The 26,757-nt window shown below is 38.6% G+C and overlaps 1 protein-coding gene across 4 annotated transcripts; it reads right to left on the bottom strand.

Moving 5' to 3' along the window:
- Positions 1-26,552, bottom strand: CCHa1-R (CCHamide-1 receptor). 4 transcript variants are annotated; one of them, XM_002049823.4, is made up of 10 exons: positions 26,113-26,552; positions 9,364-9,399; positions 8,812-9,198; positions 4,078-4,304; positions 3,916-4,019; positions 3,640-3,852; positions 2,671-2,774; positions 2,257-2,394; positions 1,041-1,190; positions 1-981 (listed from the first exon to the last, which is right to left on the bottom strand). In XM_002049823.4, exons 3-10 carry the CDS (start codon positions 9,135-9,137, stop codon positions 804-806), a joined length of 1,440 nt encoding a protein of 479 aa, XP_002049859.1. In that variant the 5' UTR covers positions 9,138-9,198; positions 9,364-9,399; positions 26,113-26,552; the 3' UTR covers positions 1-803. The 4 variants fall into 4 exon arrangements, with proteins under 4 accessions (XP_002049859.1, XP_070066272.1, XP_032292890.1 ...); XM_070210171.1 differs by having other exon boundaries at positions 26,203-26,552; XM_032436999.2 differs by having other exon boundaries at positions 8,812-9,399.
- Positions 26,553-26,757: the final 205 nt, after the last annotated feature.

The raw sequence follows: 26,757 nt of genomic DNA, 5'->3' as shown, positions 1-26,757 counted from the left end.
ACAAATTTACATTTATTGCAACAATCGTTTGAAATCTTTAAACATACAGATATTTACACATCTAAATATTTAATTGCTTAAAATATGTACAAGAGAACAATTGAAGTTAGCATTTAATTTACTAAGTGCATTCTTGTCGTGTATGTGGAACACGACGTTAAGTCTTAGCCATAAATCTTATTGTAAATACTTGTTTTAAATTGTGTTAGCTTAAAGCCGTGCAACGGCTGCAATACTTTAGTATGAAACAGACACAGTTGCCGCTTACGATTACGACTAGACATGAAAAACACATTAAATTCTTTTGTATATGTACAAGCCTAGGAACTAAAAGTCATCAACTTTATATTAACGCCAAGATGTTCCGTAAATCATTTTCTGCACTCAATTCACCAAGCAATTTCGGCAAGTTCCTGAAGCCCACTCCTCGGGGAGCTCTTAAATTGAAAAGGTCAAGTGAAATGTGAAGTAACAACTGCAATTTATTTGAATGAACTTCAAAGAAAAAGTTTGGTCAAGTGTTTTTTTTTTTTATAAAACAAATCATGAAATTTAGATTACCGAAAAGCTTAGTCAGAGTTTCTGCTAATATGTAGAGTAACATTTGCTTGTATTCGGCAGAGTAATTGCCTTTGGTTTTGCTTGATGTGCTGCTTAAAATTCTCAACGAGTTTTGACAGAATGTGAATTTGTGGAATAGTAGCGCATTGCGGAACATATTCAATTATGTAAAACTTAGTTGACATTCCTGCTACTAGATACTTCCTGTAATCTCCGTTTGGGACGTCAGCGACTCGAGCTGCTCAGTTTAATGGAGACTCCTGCAGCCTCTGTGCCAGCTGTGACGCCTTAAGCGGACCGAAATCGCTGAGTGGTGTAAATTCATAGCCGGGAGCTTCATTATGGGTAACGGCTGTGCTGGGCGCTCCGTTTAGGCCGCCGTTGGGCAGCGTTGTAATCGTTGTCTCCTGCAGCCGGCAGCTGTATGAAGGGAACTTAGGGCTATCTCTGATATGGCTTGGCCTTGTGCTTGGACTTACCTGCGCACTGTGCTCTGGTAGCAGGAGTGCCGGGACTGGAAACGCTTCGAGGCTGTGCTGGTCAGCGAGGTGTTCCGGTGCATGCAGAAGGTGTCGTTGTGCTGGTTGCGCTTCTTGCGACGTCCGCTGATGCCTCGACAGAAAAGGTATCTGGATGTTGCCAGCGAGAGGGGGCATTCATGTTCAAAGGGATGCAATAAAAGTCAAGCAGGAAAACATAATTAATTAAATTATGCTTTCAAAGTCTGTGCAGGAGCCTGAAAAGTTTGTCAATTCTTGTTTGTATGAGGCGCACCTTAGCTATAAAATTGTTAGTTAGGGATAAGAAACATCTACGTAATTGCTTGTGAGCCTAGGACAGTTCGTCTGAGAACTAGGTCTGAATATGTAAAATCTGTAAATGTCGTGCGCTTCTTCTAAAAAATCCCTTCATTTCCATAATATCGATAAATATCGATTTTGAAATAAGTTTTTGTTTGGAATAGATTTTTAGTTACGAAATCTGCCTGGGATGTTCTCGAATAGTATAGATAGATACAAAATATTTCACTTTTTGGTTAATCCGTCTGTTCTTCTTATAACTGCGCTGGATACAGGGTATCTCCCTAATTGGAGCACTCTGATATTACTAAAGAATCTGCCCAAAGCGACAATTTACGTAATTTGTATAAAAACAATTGCATTTTGATTGCGTATTCATTTGGTTTAATTACGCAAATAGATTCCTATTCAATCTAGCTGTAAGTCTTCGCTGTCTGCGTTTCACTTTTAAGCGTCTATACAATTTAATTGAATGAATTTATGTATTTATGTACATCGCAAATTGATTTGAATTCCTCTGTGATTTCTATTTGTCGCTCCTGCCTCTGAAAACTTTGTTTCGTTTCTGTCCTGCGTCGGACAAACAAGCAAAAAGTTCCATCAGAATTGCAATCAAAAATGAGCTTAACTTCTCCAGGCACAATCCCCAACAGGTATGTCATGATATGCAGGTGTCAGAGGGAGTCAGATAGATGTCAAAGAAAAGTTTAAAGTGTCTACTTGTTATGTTTGTCTGTTTGTTGTGTTTTTTTGTTAGTTTTAAGTTTGAGATACAAATTGCAGTTAGCTTACGCGTACAGTAACAGTTATTACATTGTTATCGGTAATCGGTATCGGTTATCGATTATCGTTATCATGCTGTTATTCTGCTGCGGTGATGTGAACGAACAAATACCTATTGAAATGCTTGCGAAACGCCCCGCTCACAAAGTAGAGAGCGACCGGATTGGCACAGCTGTTGGCAAAGGACATGCAAAAGCCGACGATGCGAAGGACATGCCAGAACATGTTGTAATCCTGCTGTGCTGTCGGCCTGTAAACGGAATGGAAAGTATGTATGTATGTGAGTTTGTATGTAAACCTAATGGAGACATAAGCCAGCGACAAGTTGGAAATTGATTGACCAGGGCAAATGGTCACAGCGAATGGCGTCCGCATTACTCATACGCCATGTGAGCCATGTATTCAATAGATAAATGGTCCAGAGCATAAACTCCCTTGGCATCCTCTTTGCAAATGCTCGCTCATCCATTCCTCCTGCTCCTGCTCCTGCTTGTCGCTGCTCTGCTGGATAAATGTCGCCACTTACCAGTAGTAGAACCATAGAAAGAAGACGTGATAGGGCAGAAAGCAAATACCAAAGATGACAACGAATGCCAACACCGTGACGGCGACTTTGCGACGGGCTCGAACCTGCAAAACATAAATCCAATATAACAATCTGTTCGATACAATTGTCAATGCGTACATAAAAAAGCGATGCTACTGAATATGAAATGTCGTTTATCTATTCGGCAGGTGAGCGAAAATCTTGCTGCATACCAAATGAGGTCGAAGTAGACTTTGAAAATTCAATTTAGAGCTCTGGATAAATATTATTCAATTTGCGGCGAACTCAAGCGATTGGAAATTATTGAAACAGCTCATGAAAAAATAACTTACTGAAAAGTTATTGTCATTTGTCTGTATTTGTCTGCACAATTCATCAAATGTCACAGGCTAGATTGGCATTTATTTTTATGCAATAGACATTCAGGAGGAGGAAATAAATACCTCAGGTATTTTTTATACACATAGCTTAAAAGGGATTCACTTCTTTGAAAGTTGAAAAGTGTCTTTGGTCATTGAACTGCTGACTCTTAGACTCTAAACCTGGGTTTTGTGTGAACGTGACATCAATGTCTTAGAATTATCTATCTAGTAATTAGGCTATATAAATAATTCTAAGCAATGGAAGATATAGATGATCTTCCGCTTGAATAGAGGCAAATAGATGTAGACAAAAAGTGAGCGGTGTTTTTAAGGCAAATAATAAAACGAGATACGAGCCCTTTTCTTATTTAAACAGACAGACAGAAAGCGTATTAGATTATTTTTTATTTTTTAAAATAGAATCCGGTTTTAATAAAAGCATTGTCTTCATTTGTCAATCATCAATCACTCAATAAATAAATGTCATTCAGCTAAAGCCTCGCTCGTTAAATGTAATTGCCAAATATCGACATCAATCTTCAGCCGAAGTCAACATCAATCATCATGATTGAGCATTGCTACTCACCTGTCTGACAGCACCCTGCATCTCGCCCGGCACACTAGCCGAGTACATCAGGTGTAGCGCAATCATGACATAGAAGGCGGCTATGATGACCAGGGGTATGGCATAGTAGACCAAAAAGTGCAGCATTACCATCAGCTTGGCATAGTTGTCGCCCCACGCTTCGGGATACGGATAACAGATGACAATCGATTTCTCCTGATTGATGCCAACTGGCTGGAAAATAGAAGGCACATCAAATCGCAAGTCCAACACACTCTGTTATATGACCCGACCCACCTTTAAGTTGCTGCCAATCAGCGCCGGCAAGCCGCAGATGATGGCCAACAGCCAGATGGACACGGCTATGGCCAGGGTCATGCGAGTGGCGCGACGTCCACCGCCTGCGAGTTGTTGCTTTCAGTAAGGGATAAGATGGATGAAATGGATGTGGTTTCTTACCATGTGCATGAAATTTGCGCAACGGGTCGACAATGGCAAAGTAGCGATCACTGGAAAGAGCCGTCAGTGTAAAGACCGATACGCCAATGGAGACATCCTTCATGAACTCCGAAACGCTGCACAGAAAACTGCCCCAGGGCCAATACTCGACGGCATAGACCGTCGAGACCAGCGGCACGGTAGTCAATATAACCAGCAAATCGGCCAGCGCCAAGGAAAGGATGTAGCTGGAATGATGAAGAAGATGTGGAAGGAGCTTAATAAACGGGAAATCTGAAGATAATCCACTTGCGCACTTTTGAAACAAACTTTGAATGCCCACACGTAAGAATTTTATGTATATTTTCTTGAGTTAAATAGAATGACCCCTCAACTGGTCTGGTTTTCCGGCTGAGGGTCACCCGCACGTGTTACGTTTTGCTGATTTATGTTGTTGCCCAAGTTTTGGCAATTTGCGCGTCTTTGTCATTGCCCATGTTAAACAATTTTGTCGGCTCGCGCTGATAAAATTGATTTATATGACACTTTATTAAATGCGCACACAAAAATAAAATGTCCAAAGTGCGTTTGACATTTGCATGTGGCACAGAAATCTTTTTCGCAGCGTTTTCAACTTACCCCCGACTGGACTTTAAAATCCTATTACTCTAACAATGCTCAGAACCCTGAAGAGGTCATATTGCTTATTGTTGTGTAACAGGCGGAAGAAGGCATCTCCGAACGCCATCAATTATATATATATTCTTCTTGCTCAGCATTAAAAGCAGATTCGATCTATAGACATGTTTGGGTGTTTGTCCATCGATTTAAGCTCCTGTTTTCTATGAACTACCCAACATCATTTGACACGGACCCTAGTTCTACATAGTCCTAGACCCTCATCAAGATCCTGTCTTTAATTTTTGATAATAGTAGCCCTTTATTAGGAAAATCTTGCCATAGATTGAAAGAACTTCAAAGCTAGTTAATATCTATAAATTATAACATGATCTTTACATGATAAATGCATGATATATATTTTATTGAGTGAATGCCAGCTGCCAAATGATATTTTGCTAACATTCTGAGACTTTATTTTCCGCTAACAATTTCATTTGATTGGATTAAGGAGTAATTGATTTGGTAATTATATTTCAGTTGAATTTCCTTTGGCGACATATGCAAGAACATCAGCGACAGCTGGAAATTGCATCTGTAATTCAGATATGGTTATTGCACTTTTATGCCACGTAACCTGCAATAAATAAGCTGCATGTGGCACTTTGTTTGTGCAACTACAAATTACATTACTTGGGCACGCCTGATAAGCATCTGCCAGCTGGTCCGGAGAGGAGCGACTGCTGCTGCTGGCGCTGAGATTCGGTGTCCTGGCCATGAAATGCAATTTCAGCATAATGTGATCAGCTGACATTTCCGGCTGCCTTTTGCTGGAATATACTAAGTACACAACTTTTATGTGGCAGACGTGCGCCCAGCATCCATAAGTCAGGTCAGGTCAGCGCCGGCAGCTCGCTTGGGGCACGTGTTGGCTTTTACTTATTTTTTTATTTATTTTTTTTTTGGCAAGTCTTTCGTCACATGGCACGTTCCAAAAAAAAATGCTCTGAATATCTACTTAACGCATCAACTCGATTAATTAATTGGTAATTCACTTTGACATTTACTTTCTCGCCTGGCTTTCATTCGATTGCGAGTCTTTTGCTCTTAAATTGAAAACCAGATTATTGAAAGCGCGTAAACAGCATTTTATTTGTATACTCTGATTCCATTGAAAATGGGTGAGAAGGGTATTATGTTTCTGTGCAAATGTATTTCTGTGCTAGTGGATGGTTTAAAGTGCCTCTTTAGCTCCATAATGTATATATATTCATGAACATGACGACGAGCTGAGTCGATCTACGTGATTTTGTCTTTTCGCTGACTTTAGAGTATCTGCCAGGCGGGTACTCCCGGCTAAAGCACCCTCTGGTTTCTTTTCCCTGCAAGTTTGAAGCACACTCCGGCAAAGTTATGCTCCGACTGACAGTTAATTGTCCTGCATGCATGTTCATTTAAGCTTAAGACTTTAATTGGCCGCTTTCGAGCTGTTGATAGAGGCAAATCTAAGTTAGATGGACATAAGCCCACATTCACCTAATTGTGGCCACAGGCGGAGCCTTGTAAAATAAATCATTAACTTAAAGTGTGGCTGCAAGCCAAAGAACTTACCTGTGCAATGCAAACCAGATATATACATACATATTGGAATAGGTATAAATAAACATCTAATATATGTATTCTTAATCAGCATGAACAACAATTGAATTGTTCTGGCCCTGTCGCCCTTTCTATGTATTTAAGCTTAGAGCTCACTTTCTATAAGGACAAAAGACTACAAATTTGACCAAATCTGTATCAAACGATTGATAAATCGCTACATTTCAACAAAACCGATAATAATAAGTTTTCAGATTACATTTTGTAGGTCTACATGCACTCATCATTATTATATTATTATTATGTCATTATTATTGGTAACCATCTCCCGTTTCCAGGAAAATGAACAAGAGCCTATTTTTAAATGTTTAACTTGACGCTTTGGGACGGCATCTTTATGCAATGAAAATTTCATAAGAATCCGATTTTACGCTCCGAAGTTATTTAAGAATGGGGTTCTCACACAGTGTGGGGCCAAAGGAAGAAAAAGCACACATGTGTGTGTGTGTGTGTTTTTTTGCCAAAAGTGTGGGATTTTCAGCCACTAAAACCACCACCTACTCTCCGTTTCCCTTGCGCTAAGTGTTAACTCAGGAGGAGGATAATCTTATCCAGAGTTAGAACTTGAACTTGTGTGTGTTTGAGAGATGTGTCCAGAAAATGTTTGAAACAGCATCTCGATGTATAAGTACCAATCCGTCAGGTTCTTTGGACTGTAGCCTGTTGTCTTTTTAAAACGAATATGAGACACGTGTCCATCGTTTATAATAATGAAGACATTATTTCAGGAAATTTTGTATTAAATAGATAATAAATATTGCATGCTGGCAAATTGTTTGACATTTACTTTATTGCTGCCTTTTACTGCCACGACGGCAATAAACCCGAGCGCAGTCGATACTCAACAAGCAGCTTCTTAACTTAACAATATTGAGTTTGATTTCAAGCACAAAACTTGGCCCGTTTAAGAAGGCAACATCTTTCAGAAAAAGTCGCCTAAATTAGTATTCCGTGCCACACAGTTGGCAGAAGGTATCCGGGCCACGGCTAAGACACATTTAATACACCAACCATTGACAGTAACAATAACTTGATTTATGACAGTCAATTTATGCTACACACACACACGCACACACACACACACACACACAGAGAGAGACATTACAGCTAGCAAGCATGGCTAATTAGTCAGCCAAATAAGCCAAAATCTATTTCGGCCCCACGTCGCGCAATTAATATGCAAATGTTGTGGCTGTAACTAATTTAAAGCCAGGCGGAAGATACATTGCCGCCGTCGTGAGTGTATTTGCCACGCCTACACATCCTCCTTTTTTTGGTTAATTTGGTGTTTGCTGGCCCCGTGACATTTAACTTTGGCCCATTGCATGCATAATTTGGCGAGCACAGGCTGTGCCTAATTCAATTCAATTAAAGTTTGCCATTAATCAAAATAGAATACGACAATTTTTAAATCGCCCGACTAGGCTAATATCCTGCACTCAGTTCGCACTCAGCGCGAGGCTGTGAATGAAATGCTATAAAAGCAGCTTAAAATATGTTCAACTCCATCTTCAGAGAAGATCTGACTCTATCTATCTAACTCCAGCTGTATAAGTGTGGGGAGAGATCGATTTTTTTGCGTTTTCTTCTGGCTCAAAATAGTTGACAGTTATGTGAGGGCTTTCTATATAAGAACAATATCTTTTTTATATGGTTTCTATAGGAACTAGATATAAAACAGGCAAAAGTATCTTAGCAAAATGTTTTTGGCGGAACTATATTTTGCTTCGATCCAACTGGGATCTAAGGAACCTATGCGAAGTATCTCAACAGCCTTAAAATCGCCAGACTAGGCAATTTGCATATAATCAGAAAGACAGACAGACTTTCGTAGTAATGCATGTTTACACTTCTAAGTCTTTAAATCTGCGAGGAGCACGCAACCATACCTGTCCAGTACTATATATGACTTAAGAGGGTATTATAATTTTGTCATGGTATGTGTAATGAATAGATGAAGACATCTATATAAAGTATACTTATTTAATACCAAAAGCTGAGTTGATATAGCCATGGGAAAATTAGGATCTTTTGTGGGAAAACTTTTTTGTTTATCAAAAAAACTGACTAAGTACAGGAAGAATCGGAGAAATGGAAAAATCAGTTTTGTATGGGAAAATATTGTGTTTTCCCAGCATTTGCGAGCTTTAGACATTTCTGGCAAAACCTTTGGGAAAATGTCTACAAGCGTTTTGAATCTTTGGCATGCCGAAGATATGCTTATGTACTCGTTTCGATATCAGTAAATACTTAATTTTAATTAAATCACAACATATTTAATATTTTAAATTAACTGACTTGTTAGTCGCAAATTTTCTGCAGAGAAAAAAATGCGAAAGGCCAGAACTGCGTAAAAAGTGAGACCTAACCACGGCGCATTATTTATAAATATACTTTGACAGTTTTAAATGTAATTCTAAATATAAATATATTAAATATATAGTCAGGCGAAAAGAGAGAAAACTTGTAGGGACTCACGTATTTGGCACATTTCGCATCTGTCGCACGCTCAAGAAGACCACAATCAGAGTCCCATTGCCGAGCACGCCCACCACGAAGATAATGGCGAACAATATGGGCACTATGTAGGTTTCCAGTCGCCGACCGTAGGGTACATAGGGTATCTCGGTGACGGGCACCAAGCTGCCGTTCTCATCAAAGAGCGGCGTCTCGGCCGTCGTTGTCATGGCCAGTTCCCACAGGGCGCGGGTTGCATTCAATGGCGACAGAGGCGACTCCGAGCCGGAGCCTAGCTCCATGTCCATGGCGATGGTGCTTATGTCGCTGAGTACACTGGTCATCATGGCCAGAGATTGCTTTTTGGCTGGCTCTCGATTTCAATTATGCTATCGCAATGCACGAAAACTGTTTAAGCGTAAACTATTAATTTAATTTCCGCACATTTTGCTTCTTGTTGCATTTTTTTTTTGTTTTGTTTTAATCCAATGCGAGTTTTTTACGCCAATTCATTCAAATATTCTTTTTTTTTTTGTTGCAAACTCTTTGATGCAAATTCTCAGTGATAAATACCGTAAATATTGTTGTTGTTGTTATCCGTGCGGTTGGCTGTAAACAGAATAAATGCATATAATATATTTCATTTTAATTTTGCTTTAAATTGAGCATTTTTAATGGCATATTTCATCATACAAGCTTAGCTTTAGGCACATGAAAAGCCGAACATTTAGAAAGCCTCTAAGTTCATGGCAATTTGCAAAATTTATCAAAAGAAATTTCCAAAATATAAAAGCTAAATTGAAAGCGACATGTCTTTAGCTGTATGAATTTCTTAAAGGATTATTGCCTCGAGAAATTTAAACCAATTAAAAAATTTGAGATTTTATGATAATACAATCAAAAACCACAAATATTACAACAGAATAAATTAAATTAAAATATGTCCCACATAAATGAATATATGTCTATATCTAAAAACAAAGACTGAACTATTTTTGATCCTATAGGATAAAAACATATATGCATTATATTTATTTATTTAAAAACAGATTTTTGTATCTATAAATGATATTATTGTTTGTTGCATGGATTAATTTTGCAAGTTTTCCGCGTTCCGCGTTTGGGTACAAGTTTTTTCAAATGACTCCCGAAAGAATTTTGTAAAACGAAGTCTCTGTTTAGGGTATCTTTTCGTCGAACACGCCCGTCTGTTGCACATTTAGTTGTTTTGCTTTTCGCTTTGAGAATGCTGTGAACAGGAATTGAAATGTCGGTTGCACAACTCACACTTGTTTATTTCACATTTTGCTATAACTTTTGAAATAAATTCAGGCATTATGCAAATTTTGTGTGCAGCATTAAAGCATTGACCAGAAAGCAACCGCACGCCCAAAGGGAAATGTGTGCTTTTACAGGCATTCATAATATTTAAACAGTGTGTGTGTGTTTTTTTATGCACTGAACAAAGCACAACAAAGCACAAGAACGACTCATCGAGCGTATTTGCAATTGTAACCTGAACGGAAAGCGAATGGTGAATAGCGAACTATTCATTCTTTTATGACAAAGAAATGGCAGCGAGCTGTCAAGCCGAAAGCCACGCACAGATTTCAATTACCAAGAGCTGCTCTCTTCACCAAAACCCAACCCAGCTGGAAGTTCGCACTGGCGTCAGTAACATTTTATGAGGCACTGTGTGTGCGGTTAATGGCTGGAAATGTAATGACAGCATCCTCGCCTGTGGACTCCTTGAAGTGTCTCGCCAGCTATAGCTGAGCAGCAGCTTGTGAGACGCCCCAACTTGATAAGGATATAAACTTGGATGCGCTATAATTCCTGTAACTTAAGGCTCAGCCCGGGTAGAGTCTCTCGCAATTAGCTAGCAAAAACATGCACAACTTATTAAAAGTTGCTATAAATAGCTGAAAGTTTTTCGAAAAAAATCATTAGTTTTGCAGTTCCCTGTGCAACGAACTCCTCTTCAGAGATGAAATCATTGCAGAAGTGCAGCATGAAGTTTTAAGGCGTGCAATCAGCAGCTCTGTCTAATACTTTGTCCTCAACAAAATCCTCTCGCACAATGTCAAAGCTTAGCTGGCTCTGTGTATGCTGGACAACTTCACGGCGCCTCTACTAACCACAGGGTATGCAAGTCCTTGCCATTATCCCCTCTTCCCATGACACTTGCACCTAAAACTTGCCGATAAAACCCACTAAAAGAACCGTTCTCTGTCTCCAGGGGCCCGAAAATTCTCGGTAGACCTACTGCCGGGAAAATACGCACGTCGCCAAATATCTTCGTAATCTTTATGATATTTTAAGGTTTACGTAAGTGTCCAGATGTGCGTAAATACCAGAGAGAGTGCGATACCCTAAACCCAGCTCCAAGCTGCCCTGACAAAACATTCAAGCTTCCTTCGATATTACATAAACTTTCCTTTCTTTAGCCCAAAATTATGGAATAAAATTTGTTAAATAAGCTTTATAAAACATTTATCTGTATTTTCTGTTGTCTGCAGCTCTTATAATTTTCGTGATATAAATAATGTATAATGTCATAAAAAAAATTGTAGAATAATGCAAATGTAGAATAAGTAAACGAAGGAAATTATGGGGAAATGCTAAACTGAAGTTTAAATGATTCTAAAATAAGTAAGCTGCTTTGTAATACAATTTGCAATTTTCAAAAGTATTTATTACAGTTTTAAAATATACAGCTCTTGTCATAAGGACGGACAGGCTGATAGAAATTGTGAGATTGATTCTTATCAGCTCAGGTCCTTATCCTTATCTCGGGTAAATAATGTCTGATTTTAAAATGTTATACCTTTTTGAATGCGTACGGATCCCTACCATCAATTGGCATTCAAACAAATTAATCATCGATGGGTTGAAAAATGTTGTTGACAAAAAACCGATTAGTTCGTAAATTCAACGTTTTTGATGAATTTTTTTACATCACGTTTTTTTCAAAACCGAGGTCGGTGCGAAAATCGTAACTTTCTCGATGATTTTTTTTTAATATCTCGGGTAATAGCTCCGCGCGGAGATATGACGTTCCAAAACGACATAACTCCGCGAGGAGATATGACGTTCCAAAACGACATAACTCCGCGAGGAGATATGACGTTCCAAAACGACATAACCTCGCGCGGAGATATGACGTTCCAAAACGACATAACTCCGCGCGGAGATATGACGTTCCAAAACGACATAACTCCGCGTGGAGATATGACGTTCCAAAACGACATAACTCCGCGAGGAGATATGACGTTCCAAAACGACATAACCTCGCGCGGAGATATGACGTTCCAAAACGACATAGCTCCGCGCGGAGATATGACGTTCCAAAACGACATAACTCCGCGAGGAGATATGACGTTCCAAAACGACATAACCTCGCGCGGAGATATGACGTTCCAAAACGACATAACTCCGCGCGGAGATATGACGTTCCAAAACGACATAACTCCTCGCGTAGATATGACGTTCCAAAACGACATAACTCCTCGCGGAGATATGACGTTCCAAAACGACATAACTCCGCGCGCAGGTTGCGCGGAGGTCGTGGTCGGTGCGAAAATCGAAACTTTTTGTTGATTTTTTATTTAATATCTCGGGTAAATAATGTCTGATTTTAAAATGTTACACCTTTTAGAATGCGTACGGATCCATACCATCAAATGGCATTCAAACAAATTAATCATCGATGGGTTGAAAAATATTGTTGACAAAAAACCGATTCGTTCATAAATTCAACGCTTTTGATGAATTTTTGGAAAATTTCCGTCAAATAATGTCAGATTTTGGAATTTTATACAATTTCTGACTCGTAAGGATCAGTTCTATAGATTGGCATCAAAAAAAGGAAATCCATAATTTTGACCCAAATCGACAAAATGGCAAGGGGTTACATCACGTTTATTTCAAAACCGAGGTCGGTGCGAAAATCGAAACTTTCTCGATGATTTTTTTTTTAATATCTCGGCTAATAGCTCCGCGCGGAGATATGACGTTCCAAAACGACATAACTCCGCGAGGAGATATGACGTTCCAAAACGACATAACTCCGCGAGGAGATATGACGTTCCAAAACGACATAACCTCGCGCGGAGATATGACGTTCCAAAACGACATAGCTCCGCGCGGAGATATGACGTTCCAAAACGACATAACTCCGCGAGGAGATATGACGTTCCAAAACGACATAACTCCGCGAGGAGATATGACGTTCCAAAACGACATAACTCCGCGAGGAGATATGACGTTCCAAAACGACATAACTCCGCGCGGAGATATGACGTTCCAAAACGACATAACTCCGCGCGGAGGTCGAGGTCAGTGCGAAAATCGAAACTTTTTGGTGATTTTTTATTTAATATCTCGGGTAAATAATGTCTGATTTTAAAATGTTATACCTTTTTGAATGCGTACGGATCCATACCATCAATTGGCATTCAAACAAATTAATCATCGATGGGCTGAAAATGTTGTTGACAAAAAGCCGATTCGTTCGTAAATTCAACGTTTTTGATGTTTTTTTGCAAAATTTCCGTCAAATAATGTCCGATTTTAGAATTTTATACGATTTTTGACTCGTAAGGATCAGTTCTATAGATTGGCATCAAAAAAAGGAAATCCATAATTTTGTTTCCGATAATCGATAACTCACTCAGTTTCCAAGCAATCGATAACAATCGATATCGATATTCTGTTTTTTAACCAATTTTGGTAAATAATAAGAGCTAGAGTCACGAAACATGATATGTTGCTTCTAAAATAGAATATATATATGCATTTGATGTTGGAAGAAGAGGATTCAGGGTATCCCCTAGTCGTAAGCTCCCGATTAGAACCTCTTACTTGTTTCCAATGTATGTGTGCGTTAAACCTTAAGTAGGTACTTCCATAACAATTTACGCAACACATTTCAATTGTCACAATTTGCCCATGCTCAGATTTCAGTCTAAGGGCTGTCTTCATTACCAAGGCGCTAAATCTTAATGGGAGAAGATACTCGAACGAGCCAGGAATGCGGTTATTCCCCTGACTTGTTGCTTTCGACTGCTGTCCCGGCTGCTCCTGAAAGTGGCAGTTAATGGCGCACAGCTAATTAAGTTGAGTTGCAGCTCAATTGGCAGCGTTCCGTTCAAAGTTTTATAGGAAATTTCTTGAGCTGGCTAAAGCGATGCCCGAGGTCTGCCAGCATCCAAAACGTAGCCAAAGTTTGGCAGCCTCACATCTCCGGGTACAACTTCATGATTGTCTTTGGCAGCGCAAACTGTGAGCCATTGCAGCGCAAGTTGTGCAATTGTAATTAAAATTGATTTTTAATGAATTTATGACAGTTACACCCAATTAAGAAACGATATACAGCCATTATTATTAAATCGATTTCAGATAGAAACCACATAAGTGAATATAAATCAAGTCTAAAGTCCTTAAGACCCATGCTCTGGAGTAAGAAGTGTCGTGTTCCCAACTCTTAGAGTATTCTAATTATATATTTAGAAAACTATTTGTCCCGATCGACTGATAGACCGATTGATTATGGATCAGAGCATAGCCTAAGTGGCATGTTTAAACAATATTTTAAGCAAATCCACTCTTAACAGTGGGAAATAAGTGGAAGCGGTTGTACGTAACCTTGCTTTTTGTCATCCGTCGGAGCTGAAGCTGACTTTTCAAAGATCTATCTGCAAATTTAGACATCCACTCCTCAAAGCTAAAAACAAAAGTTTATTTCACTTTGGATTTCACTTATCTAAGGGCATTCAACAAATAAACCAGTTGCCTATTAAGTATATACGAATAATAATATAATAATATTGTTCTTTAACTACTTATGAATAAAATATAAATTTTTTTTTACAATCGTTTAAAAGTCAACAAATGTTTCTTAAATTCAATAAAAGGTGTACATTAATATTTGTTACAAGCACGAAAAGACAGAAATATATATAAAATATAAATAATGTAGTTCTTCCCTCTGCAAAAGTATTTACAATTTTAATATTCTTTAATGCCGAGTACACACTTTGAATTTGCTTTCTAGAGCTTCACTCAACTTTTACCGGGCACATAAAACTTATTTGAAAGGGGGAGGGAGGGCTGAGTATTTGTTCCTGGGCCTGAACGCCAATTCGGTGCCTGCTTTTGTTGATGTTGCTGAAGCTTTAAGACGACAGAAAATGTACATATTTCAATTTAAATTTGTATAATTAAAACATATTAAATCAAGTTAAGCTGAGTTGATTCCTTGACTAAAGTCTCAAATACTCAAACATTTACGAACTGTACATAATCCCAGTTAAAGGCGTGGCAAACGGTTTTTGGGATACCTTTTGGTAACGCAGCTAAATTAAATTTCCAAAATGCGACATCTAATTGAAATGTAAAGTTCTTTGCATTATTATAAATGTAAATACACGGAAAACTGGATAAATAAAGGGGCTTTAATAGTGGCCCCTCTTGATTTCAGCCCCAAACACAAAGCCGGCTTATTAGGTACTTTGTATGTGGCACTTGAAGCCATTTTGCATTGTTTCGTTTCAATCATTTGCCAAAGTTTCAAAATGAAAGTTTTCCACAATATGTCCTGGTGCCTGGTACCTTTGATAAAGTTTTACGCCAAGCAAAATGGCAAGTAAAATGTCAACTTTGTCTCATTGTTTGCCGTTCTCGTAATTAATTTGTTAACACAATGGCCGAGGCTGTCTACACACACACACACGCACAACATATACATAAGTATTGGGCATGTATATACATATATATTGGTATATAATTTGTTTGTGTTTCACTTAGCTAATTGAAATTTACAAACTGCATGGCATTGAATTTGAAACAGACGCGTAATTGGATCAGGTTCCATTTCGGTTTATGATTACATTTACACAATCATTTTGTGCAACAAAATTTGCGGCCGCATTCATCTATTTCTGGTAGCCCCATTAGGGCCAACAAATAAAGCTGTTAGCCTATATCAATAACAAGCTTAAATCGCGCCATGCCCAAAAAAAGTGCAGAACTCAAATGATTTATGACAACTCCCGCCATCGGCGGGAAAGGTTCACTCGCTTATCTGTTGACCATCTGGATGCCACGTATTTATGGACTCCCATAGGGAGTGTACACACACGCACACCCACACACATACACACACACGCCGAGATATCAACACATGCTTACATGAGCGAGTAGATTTGATAAATCAATGCAATTTATCAACAGTTCACTTAAAATCTGTCGCATGTTTTCAGCCAACCGCCAGTTTTATCTTAACGCAAACAGCCCGGTTGCCGGTCGCCGCTTCCCTTTTGCCGGTCGCCGGTTCGAGTCGAGTACCCGAATCTTATCTCTGTCAGCCGTTGGGGCTTAGTGTGTCTCCTAATAAATGCATTTAAGTCGTTTGTCTCTGCAAATGTTTTCTAGTTCTACAGCCTTGTAGAGAGTATTAGAATTTTGTGCGGCAAACATCTCCGAGCTAAAATATAAATATTACTGATCAGCATTAGCAACTGTGTCTATATAAACTGGTCTCTCTAATCTAAAGAGTATTTAAATTTCGGCATGACAGCCATTCGTTCGGGTTCTTTATTTTTATTTGCGAAAAGCACAAGCAAACAAAACCATCCAAAATATTTGGCAATAAATAACGCGACTCAGCAGCGTTTTACATTCGTTGTCCTTATTGTATGTTTATGTGTGTCTGAGGATTCCGTGAAATATGCGTAGCCCTTGTAGGCGGCTAGCATGCGGGTGAGTATTTGTGTATTTGTGCCTGTTTCTTGCGGAGATGCAGCCCAAGATTTGTTGCTGGGCATTTGTTTTGCTGTGCGTAATTGAATCTGCGCGAAGCGAGAGTTTGCATATAAAAAAAAAAAAAATGCGGGGCGCGCATTCGGTAAATTGCGTAAATTTGCTCCCAATGAAAAATCAAATAAAATGTTATTTTTAACAATGAACATAAATAAATCACGACCAAAGATAAAAGCTATGTATTCCGTTTTTATATCGATATTAGCATTTTCATAGAACCCAGGCACAAATATAAACTGGAGTGCATAAACAATTGAAATTTTTGGACTCATAAAATGACAAACAAGCGACACAGTCGGCTGTGCCCGTCGAGAAGATACCCTAAACTTTACCTCCAAAACTTCACATACCCCCCCCAAGCATTCCTTTATGCATACGCATGCATGTTGTCCGACTAGCAGATGCTCTGCATGTTGCAAACCTTTGACACTTTCATTTATTTTTTACCATAAACCGAATCTTAAGTCTTACTTAAATGGTAAGGTAATGGAAATTTCGACCTTGAACCAACAACTGTGCAGGATGCAGGATATTTGCTAGTCGGGCAGTCTTATTTGCATTGTTACAAATTTACAAATTATTGCCAAACAATTATAATAATTGTCTTAAATGTATGTATTAAAGAGTTCAAAGGTTTCTATTCAGAATTAATTATCAAATTAAAATTGCACAAAAGCTTACTAAGGGTATCAATTATAATTATAATTAATATTATGATTATTAGTATATAATAAAGCAACAAAATTACGACCCAACTTTTGTCTTAGTTAAAGACAATATGACATTGACACAGTTTAGTCTAGGATTCAAGCCCGGATGTTCATTTATTTTGGATTTATCTACCGAGAAGTGAACGTCTAATCAACTCTGAGACACTCTGAGACTCGTTAGGCTGTTTAAATAGTACGCTTAATTAAAAATCAAATTTATCTCTCAAAAATATTGTTCAATTTATTATTCAGCATTCAGTTGTCGCTGTGCGGCTAATGGAATTTTCGGCTCTCGGCCTTAATCTGTTTCATATTCTGCTCATGGAAATCGTTTATGACTTAAAAATATTTGCGCAAAAATTCGGCAGCAGCAATTGAGACCATTGGCAAGAGTGGGGGAAAAGCCATTAACTATATAATTTATATAATCGCTGAAACATTATTTTCCGTTGCCCGAAAGTATGCTTTAAAATTTCGGCACCGGAAATCGACTGTTTAAGCAAATTGCGATAGCATTTGGGGCTCTTCCGGCGACGGGTGTTACTATAATAATACACAACGTTGTCATTTCGTAAAGCTATTTGGCCGCATAAAAATGCTATTTAAACCGACCAAAAGTGGATTAATTTTGCCATAGAAATGGCACTTTGCCATCATGCTCCTCAATCATAGCCGCATTGGCAGAGTAGTCAGAAACTTTGAACTGTTCTCCTTACTAACTAACTCTTGATAATGACAACATATTGGTCGGTAGATCTCAAAATCAATTAAATAAGAATCAAAATCTTTTTTGCAAATTTATGTAACAGGCAGAAGGAGGCATTGCCGATCGCATATCAATCCGTCAGTCTGTCTGAATGTAAGAACTTAGCGATCTCAGAACCGATAAGACTTGGGGTAATTTTGAACGCAGTTCCTCCGATTGTCCGATAATTGATAATTTGCCCCGTTTCCAAGATATTGCTGCAACTCGATATCTAAATACGGTTTTAGGCTTTGAGAACACATTTGAGCCACACATTTTAACAAGTAGCTTCTAAAAAAGTAGATCCAAATCAAGTATCAAGTATCAAATCAAGTTTTATCTAATTAATTTGTTGATATCTTTATCAAAAATTTCGTATGTGCACTGTGTACAGCGTATGTTCTAGTCGGAACGACCCGACTAGAGTCTACTTAGTCAGCCGCAAATTGTGAGCACAATTGCTTTTACCCTCATCATTTCGCCACTCCTTTGAAGAAATTTATAAATTTTATTGAATTTCGATTCACTTTCAGCTGAAATGCTTTCAAGATTTTGTTAAAAAGCTGTCGCGATCTTTTTACCATCTTTTGCTCGAATTGCACCGCTTTAAGTCGGATAAATTAAGCCATGTTGAAGCATTGAAATTGGCTTTTCTTTCCGTTTAAAGTGCTCAAATTTAATGTTTGAATTTTGCACCATTTGCTGTTTTATCAGCGTAAAGTCTCGGCACTGTCATTTGCACAGGCTAATTGTGCACTAAAAGTGGCCATTTTTGCCACGTTTTGTTGTGCTATCTTTTTTTTATTTTTTATTTTCTTATATCGCGTAGCACTTGGGCGAGTCCTTGCGCATGTAAATGAAGAATCCTGGCGGTTGATTTATGCACTTGAGTAATGGTCTGCTCCCATAAAGCCGGGCAGCGACAGCTTCTGTTGTTTGCGCCTGACAATTTAAAGCACACACCGACCGAACAAGACAACCTAAACTGGATACGTGTTGGTAAAAGATTGAAAGCAAAACCCAAGCAAGAAAGTGCGGCAAGACGAATATACAATGCCCTCACAAATACTTATGCTCAGTTTTGACAGAATATCTTGAAAAACCATCGAATTTTCCAGATGAGATTTAGAAATTTTGAAGCTTTGTGCGATTTATAATAATTTAATTGTCTAGAATCTATGAAAAAATTAAATGCATTAGTTTCGAAACTCTGAGACTAGTTGGCGCAGAAATAAAAGGTTGATGGAATGGGTGTCCATGTCTCATGTCAATAGCATAATATTCTAGGCAAGGGTATATGAATAGAGGAAACAAGTTAAGATTGATGGATAAGTTAAATGTCACATTTGACATTTTATAATAATAAATAAGAACATCTTTTGAAGTTGGGCAGCTAATGATGTAGTCAATTTGGCTGCATGTTCAAATATATGCTCCTGTGTGAATTGAAAATAGCTAAGTTTTCTGTCTTTGGGTAAGCACATTCGATCGATATTTATATATATATATGTTGCCTGCATGTGACAAGAGCCTCCCGCTGTGCCAATACCCTCTAGACATCCTCTGGTGCCTGGGCTGCGAAATGTTTTCCACTTGTCGGCGCCTTTGAGCGCCTCTCTCTCAAATTGCTTATGTGCTGACAATTTGCCTCGTCAATGTTTTGCTTTTGCTCATTAATTCAAATTTGGCCGCTTTTTATTTTAAGCATCTTTGTTGCAGCAACGCGACAGACCCCAAATGCCGCCAATTTCCATAATTCCGAGCAGCAGCCTCAAAACGCTTCGGTTTTGCTACACTCCAGCTTGTTGACATCGCTTTGATGGACACAGTGCCGGTGCCAAGAGCACTGCTGCCGACTGTCGCTTCAAGAAGCAGCTAAATCTAATAGTTATAACTAATTAATTCAAATTGGCAAAGCGCCGACTACCTTTAGTAAAATTCTATTGTATAATCAGTGCCTGCTAGTACTTGATTGTCGCTAGAAGCCGGCATAAGCTTTGCCAGCTAAATAAAAGTGACAATCAAAATATTCTCTTGTCAAATCGTGTATGCTGACGATCTCTGTAGAAAAAGCCAAATTTAGCTTTAAAAGAATAGCTAAATTGGCAACACTGAGCGCCAGTTCTGGCGTGTCGTGCCGCTTCATCAAGAGAGCAACAGTTTGAATTTGGATGCGAGAGCCATCGCATAAATTGCAAGCTGGATGGACGCTTTGAGTGACAGGCAGTGGTTGCAATCCCGTTGCCGCCTCTGCGTGCGCTCCACCCAAGCATCAGCAGATATACATATATCATTTTCATTTTGTAATTTGTCTCACATTCCGCCGCCCTGCGGCTCCGGACTGGGTCCATTTGTGCACAATAGCCCCCAGTTAATTGGTTGGGTGTCGGCAGTTGGCGCTGTATTAAATTACATGACAGCTTACATGGAAGGTGGCCGGACACAAGGACAGAGGCGTCGGCGTCGGCTCATTAAATGTGTGAAAACCGCCTGAGTGTGCTGTCATTTATGAAAAATGCGGCAGATTCAATTTTGCTCATGTAATTTACGTTTGACTTTTGACTATTGGCCTACTTAGGCGCAACAATTTAAAAACCAACACAAGAATATCATAAGCATAGAATTAGCAACGCGTGCATATGTCTTTAATAAGGATTTAATTCTCTTGACAACATTCATATATGTTGCCGAGAAATATTCCCTCTGGCTATACAGGGTATTTATTCCACTGCAAATACAATTATTGCACTGTATGATATTTAAATAAATTTAACCTCATTATAAGAGCTGTATATTGGCTTGAATAACCCATGTTGCATACACATAAGCTGGATAGAAATACCATAGAATTAAAAACAGGGTAACTTTAAGTGAGAGGAAGCACAACTTGCAGATACCTCGTGCCCAGAACCTTTGATACACTCATATTCAAATTAAAAACTGGATAATGGGTATCTCATTATTATACAGAGAGCCTAAAAAGCGCGTATCGTCTTGATAAACCAGACCCTAAGCAGCGTCAATATATTATATTATCAAGTATTTAAGGTTTCAAATATAATTAATCAGAATTTGTATAAGAATTTGCAAAGAATTTAACCAAGTTGATAAACGTAATGCAAAACTTTATTTTTGAGCTAAATGCCAAGTCCCTTTCAATTATTGAGCATCCTTTTGGCGCTGCCGCAAAAAAAACTATAGGAATGCCAAGCATTGAGCCAACATAAAGCTGCAAAATTTATTCTAACACGGAATTGGAATGGGACATGTAAAGATAAATTAATTTCAGCTAAGAGCAGACGCCCCCACACCAGTTCTTGCCACCGAACACAGAGCCCGGGAAAAGGTCGCCGCCATTTCATTAATTCCGAGCGCGTGCGCTTATCAAACTGTCTTGACGAAAGTATTAAAAACGTCTGCTTCAGTTAGTTAATTAATGATAATGTCAACATTATTCTGGCACGCGGCAAACAGTGAACACTGTACTTGCTATAGTATATGCAATTCTCTACATTTTCATAAAACCAAACCATCTTTTAAATTAAAAGCACGCCAATTTGTTGGCCTTGTGACTTTCTAATGTTGCGGTCTCATGTTTCCCGCCATCTAATAAGGCTAATTGCATTTGGTTTCTACAACAAAACCCAAATGCAGAGCATACTTATATGGGTGCCACTCGTGTGCTCGTTGATTATTTAAAATAGTCCAAGCCGGAAATTAGTTAAACAACTAAACTTCACTAATGAAAATATGAAATGAAATATATATATTATATAGCGAAAAACTAAATTCGTTTTGTTCGTTCTCAACAAACAAAAAGCTGCTTTAATTATAACAAATTATTGAAAGCATCAAAATAAATCATTTTTATTTATGCATAACTTTAATAAGAAACTCAACAAAAAACTAAATTCTTTTATTTAAATATTTATATATATTTTAATTATTTAAAATATTGCAATTAAATACATCATGACTTGGGGTTTTATTATCTGAGCCCATTTAAAATGGCAAACGAAAGTATCTCAGAGACTTTATGAGCTATGCATTTTCACGATTCAATTTTCAAATTGATTTTTTCCGCAGTAATAAGAGCTAGATACAGTAAATTTTTTCATTCTAAAGAAAAAGAATTTCCAATAGCCTTTAGCAGAATGGAAACAGAAGATATAATATATATATGCAACAGGCTAGTTACAGGGCATCTTCAAGTCGGACTTTCTAGATCAAGAGCATCACTTTTTAAAGACTTTTGAACTTTAACAGACTTGACTGTGAACCTAGTTGAACTCAAAATAAGAACAGAACCGTTAAGTTTTAATCTAAGCGCATAGATTTGTCGGCGATATTAAAATTATACCAAGAGTTTCTAACAAAAAGTGTGCCTTTTATCTAAAGCTCTCCCTGATTTGTGAAACCAATTATATCATTGTGCCTTTTATTCGATTTGGAATCATCTGCAACCGAATTGAAGCTAAGCCCAAAGCACAAAAACAATAGAGCATTCCGATGGTCAATCCAATGACAACAACAAATTCTGATGCCTTCGATAGCACAAAGCAGCAGACAAAAGCCACTTGCATAGTTCAGCATCATTACTTTAGTGTTTTGTGGTGATTGGCTTTGTGTGTGCCCGCCCAGCCAACGGCACATGGCACATGGCACTCCATATGGATCCTGGCAAAGACTCCTCCATCGTCACATTCAGCAGCCAGCCGGTAAACAAAACCAAAATAAAGTCAAGCAAATGTCAGACTGCAGCTCACAGTTGAGTGGCAAGTGGTGAATGGCGAGTGGCGAGTGGCGAGTGGGGTGTGGCAAGTGGCAAGTGGCAAGTGTGTGGAGTCGTGAGCAAACAAAACGCTTAGGCGATGTGCTCGTCGAGGCTCTGTTTAATATTAAGCATACGACGCGTGTGCACAAAGCCTTAAATACTACACAAAGCCGCACGAAAAACTAGCAAAAAGAAAAAAAAAAACACAAAGCAAAGAAAGAAAAAAAAAAAGAAGAAAGCAAACATATACGAGCGCTGCAGTCGAGAGTGCACGACTAGGATACCCTGTATTTTACATCCATAAAATGAAAAGTTAAGTTCGAAAATAAATTCGAGTCTTATTTAAGCCAAGCTATGTTTGTTTTTATCAGAACGAAAGTTCATGGCTTTTAATTTGTCTTTCGTAAATCGAAATATGATTCGGTATTATATAAATAGGAGAATTAAGCATGAGAATATGTTGTTCAAATTTTAAGTCTCTAGTTTTCAAGATTCAAGAAGTCATGCCCAAAACTTCCTTAGTCATTCTCCTGATCAAGGACTGCCTGTTACATACGAACGCACAAAACCTTTATAGCCCATTTCTTAGCCATTTTCGATTGTGTACAGGGTATGAATAATGGCACTCGATTCTCATGATTTGCACGAGAGCTATAAATGCTCGACCAAAACTTTTGCCGATGCTTGTTTTTCACTTCGAGTTGAAATTTTGTTTTTTGTTGTGGCCTCGGCGCTTTTTGGATAAATGTATTGATAAGTTTAAGTACCAACTATTAAAGACTTAACAACATGTTCAAGCTTTTTTAAATATTATCAGCTACTGAAACGCTTTAAGTTTGAGTTTCATTAAAAAACGAACCACAAGCCAGCCGGCCAAACAATTCATGGAATTATGTTGTTTTATTAATTGTAAACTTGCAAAATCATAAGTTACCCAAATCAACCAAATACATATTGAATGTTTAGTTTTATTTCCCGACTGTATGGAATGTTGCCTTCATTGTAACTAGCTTTCTAATTTGTCAGCTAATTAGCTGCATTTGCGTGTTGCTGAACTTTTAGCAGCAACTGTGCGCTGCTTACATCACAGTTTCATGCAGCGGATAAAGTACACACGAGGACACGCGTATAGAAACCTAATGAATGTGCATTATAAAAATTTATGGCTCATAGAAATTAAATGACAGCCATTCGTTAGCATTAGCTGCGAAATTAGAGCAGTAGCACTCGGAGCTGGGGATAGTCTGGAGATGGGGGCATCTGCAAGTACAAACAGAAGGAAGTCAAACAGAATTCGGAGCATATTGAAAGATATCCACAGCAAAGTGGGTGGTTGGGTTAATGAGCTAACAAAGTTTGGCCATAACAGTCAAGGCAGTCAAGGCTGCCACTGGCGAAAAGGACACGTGGACGCATAATAGACATAAAGTAGAGGAATATCAAAACATTTGACTGCCTAATTAATCAAGTAATCAACTTGGTAATCTCAACTTGAACTAGTACTTATTTGCATACATGTTTACAGACACATATTATGCTTGATTCTAATTAAAGTTTCTGCCCGATTCTTTCTTGTAGAAGCTGTCGATTGTAATTACGGCTTACCGTTAACAAGCGCTAAGAGCTTTACTTAATTAGTTTGTTTTTTTTTTGGAAAATTGAAGACAAGCTGATGTCTAATTTAGGCCTTGCAAAGCCGGGTAATGCCCGCCAGTTCTTATTAATTTGTATTGTATCTCTTCTAAACTGGAATATTAAATGATTTTCTCTGAACTAGAACAAGTGCAAATGGGAAAAATATGTGCCCAACTATAAGATGGCCGTGTGAATCAGGTGAGCACTTTTTACGATTTGGCTACATTGTTTATTTTTGCTGTCGCGTCGGCAAATTATAAACAAATTTTCTATTCTAGCCAACTTTGGCCGAGGCGTTCGTCTAATTTATATTTAGATGACGGAACGCTGGCCGACATCCATCAGGTCCAGAGCCGGTTATGGCATTCGAATGGCCGGCCTCTGGCATACAACATGCACATGAACCAACAATTACGCAGACGCCATAAACATTTCCATTAACTGTCGTTTGCCTCTAACTGCTCCTCCTATCCCAACTCTCTCTGTTCTGGCACTTGGGGGCTTCCGTTAATAGTTTTGGCCAGCGCACGTTTTTATCCACGCGCTGCGTGCCAGCTCAGCTTCTGCTTCTGCTGCCAAAGGCTAATAAATGGCACGCGCTTCTCCTGCAGCTACAGTTGCACTTTGTGCCGAGTGCCAAGTGCATCCCCGGCCCCATCCCCAAGCCCAGCACTGACCGCCGACCTCCGAACTCCGTTCGCCTGGCATATTCTCTTCTATTTCCTTGCATTTTTAAGTTCTACTTCGCCCCTTCCTTTTTGTTTTGCTGGCATTTTTTATTATAGTTGGGGATCTTCGCCCAGCTACACGGTGGCTTGATTTTGGTTTTGTGCGCTACTCATAAATTGTCCGACTAGCACGGAATGGGCGTGTCGCAATTCCATAGACCAAAGCTTGCCTTTGGAGACCTTTACTTGACTCAAATATTTATTGCGCTTGAGGTTAACGATTGCATTGAATTTAAAACAACAAAATTATTTAGCTTTCTTTACATCTACCAAAGGTGTCAAAAGACACCTTTTGCTCTTAAATAGGTGCATACAAGACCTTGGTGTTAGGAAATAACTTTTTGAATAAATTCCCATTTCCTAAACCTGCAAACAATAGCTAAACTAATTTGTTCAAATGCTCCATACTTCGGCCATATATTTATATTAAGTCGATACTTTATTTGATTTTGAGATATATTTGAAGCCCTTTGGATTGTGAAATTCGAAATGCCCAGAATACAACTTTCATTCGGTATGCTTCAAAATTTATAGCTAAGCTCAAGTGCGTAGATAAACGGATGCACAATTCAAGTTAACAGGCCGAAGAAAATTCAAATGAAAAAGGGAACTCCACTTTTTTAGCTGGAATATAAATACATATGTAAAAGCTTTGCCTGCATAGAAGATTTACTACGGACAATATTGCATTTGGATATAAGTACAATAAATTGCAAAGGGCAACGAATTTTATGGTGTAAGGCCTTCCACATGAAACAGGAAGTGTAAAATGCATGCAATTTATTTTTTTAATTTTTAATTTACAAATAAGCGGCATTAAATTGTCTATCAATGCTCGCAGATCTGTGCACCGTCAGTTGTCAGATGTCAGGAGCTGTACGGATTTTATCAGATTTTATCGGATTTTACCTGGTCAGTTTATGATATTCATTTGAGCACTTTGAGCGACACAGATAAACACATTTGCATCAATTTCCAATTATTATTTATTGTGCTTACATTTGCGTTTCAGAGTTTCCTTCTTTTTTTTTTGTTGGGCGAGGCGGGGATTTGGGGGATCTCAGCACACGTGCCCGTAAATTGTCGATTGCCGAACGGAAAATACGCTAAACACTTGGCTAATTTTGTTTAAATTTAGACTTTTTATCACTTTACGTTTCGCACAGACACCAAAGCCGGAAACGGACCTCAACGCTTGAATTTCGCGCTATGCTAAAGATTGCCGCTTCCGCCGATTGGCAGCTGGTGAACTGGCCACGACAAGCGAACGCAGACGACTTGTTGGCGCGCTCAAACGTCGACAACATTTTGCCTGTGCCTGACAATATAAATTCGCATACATTCGAATACGTGATTGTCAGCGGGAAGCGTTGCGGCAAGGAATGGCTGTGTTTGCGCCAAATGCCGGCTATTGGATGCGCCTGCGCAGGTATGCTAAACATATTTCAACTAACAATACGCTAAGTAATATGCTAAATAGGTTTATTACTTTATTTTCGTTGATTAATATAGTAGTTTTATACGTGGAAGTAAATGGTTATTTCCAATTTCAAG

The sequence above is a fragment of the Drosophila virilis genome, chromosome 5 (assembly GCF_030788295.1).
Source record: "Drosophila virilis strain 15010-1051.87 chromosome 5, Dvir_AGI_RSII-ME, whole genome shotgun sequence".
NCBI lineage: Eukaryota > Metazoa > Arthropoda > Insecta > Diptera > Drosophilidae > Drosophila > Drosophila virilis.
The sequence above is the reverse complement of the archived record's forward strand: the minus strand, read 5'-3'. Positions and strand labels throughout refer to the sequence as shown.

Coding starts and splice junctions, on each gene's coding strand:
- CCHa1-R (XM_032436999.2), bottom strand. CDS start 9,137: ATGATGACCAGTGTACTCAGCGACATAAGCACCATCGCCATGGACATG. Junction 4,305..8,811: donor ATGCGAAATGTGCCAAATAC/GTGAGTCCCTAC, acceptor TCATCATTCCAG/CTACATCCTTTCCTTGGCGC. Junction 1,191..2,256: donor TTTCGCAAGCATTTCAATAG/GTATTTGTTCGT, acceptor GGCAACATCCAG/ATACCTTTTCTGTCGAGGCA.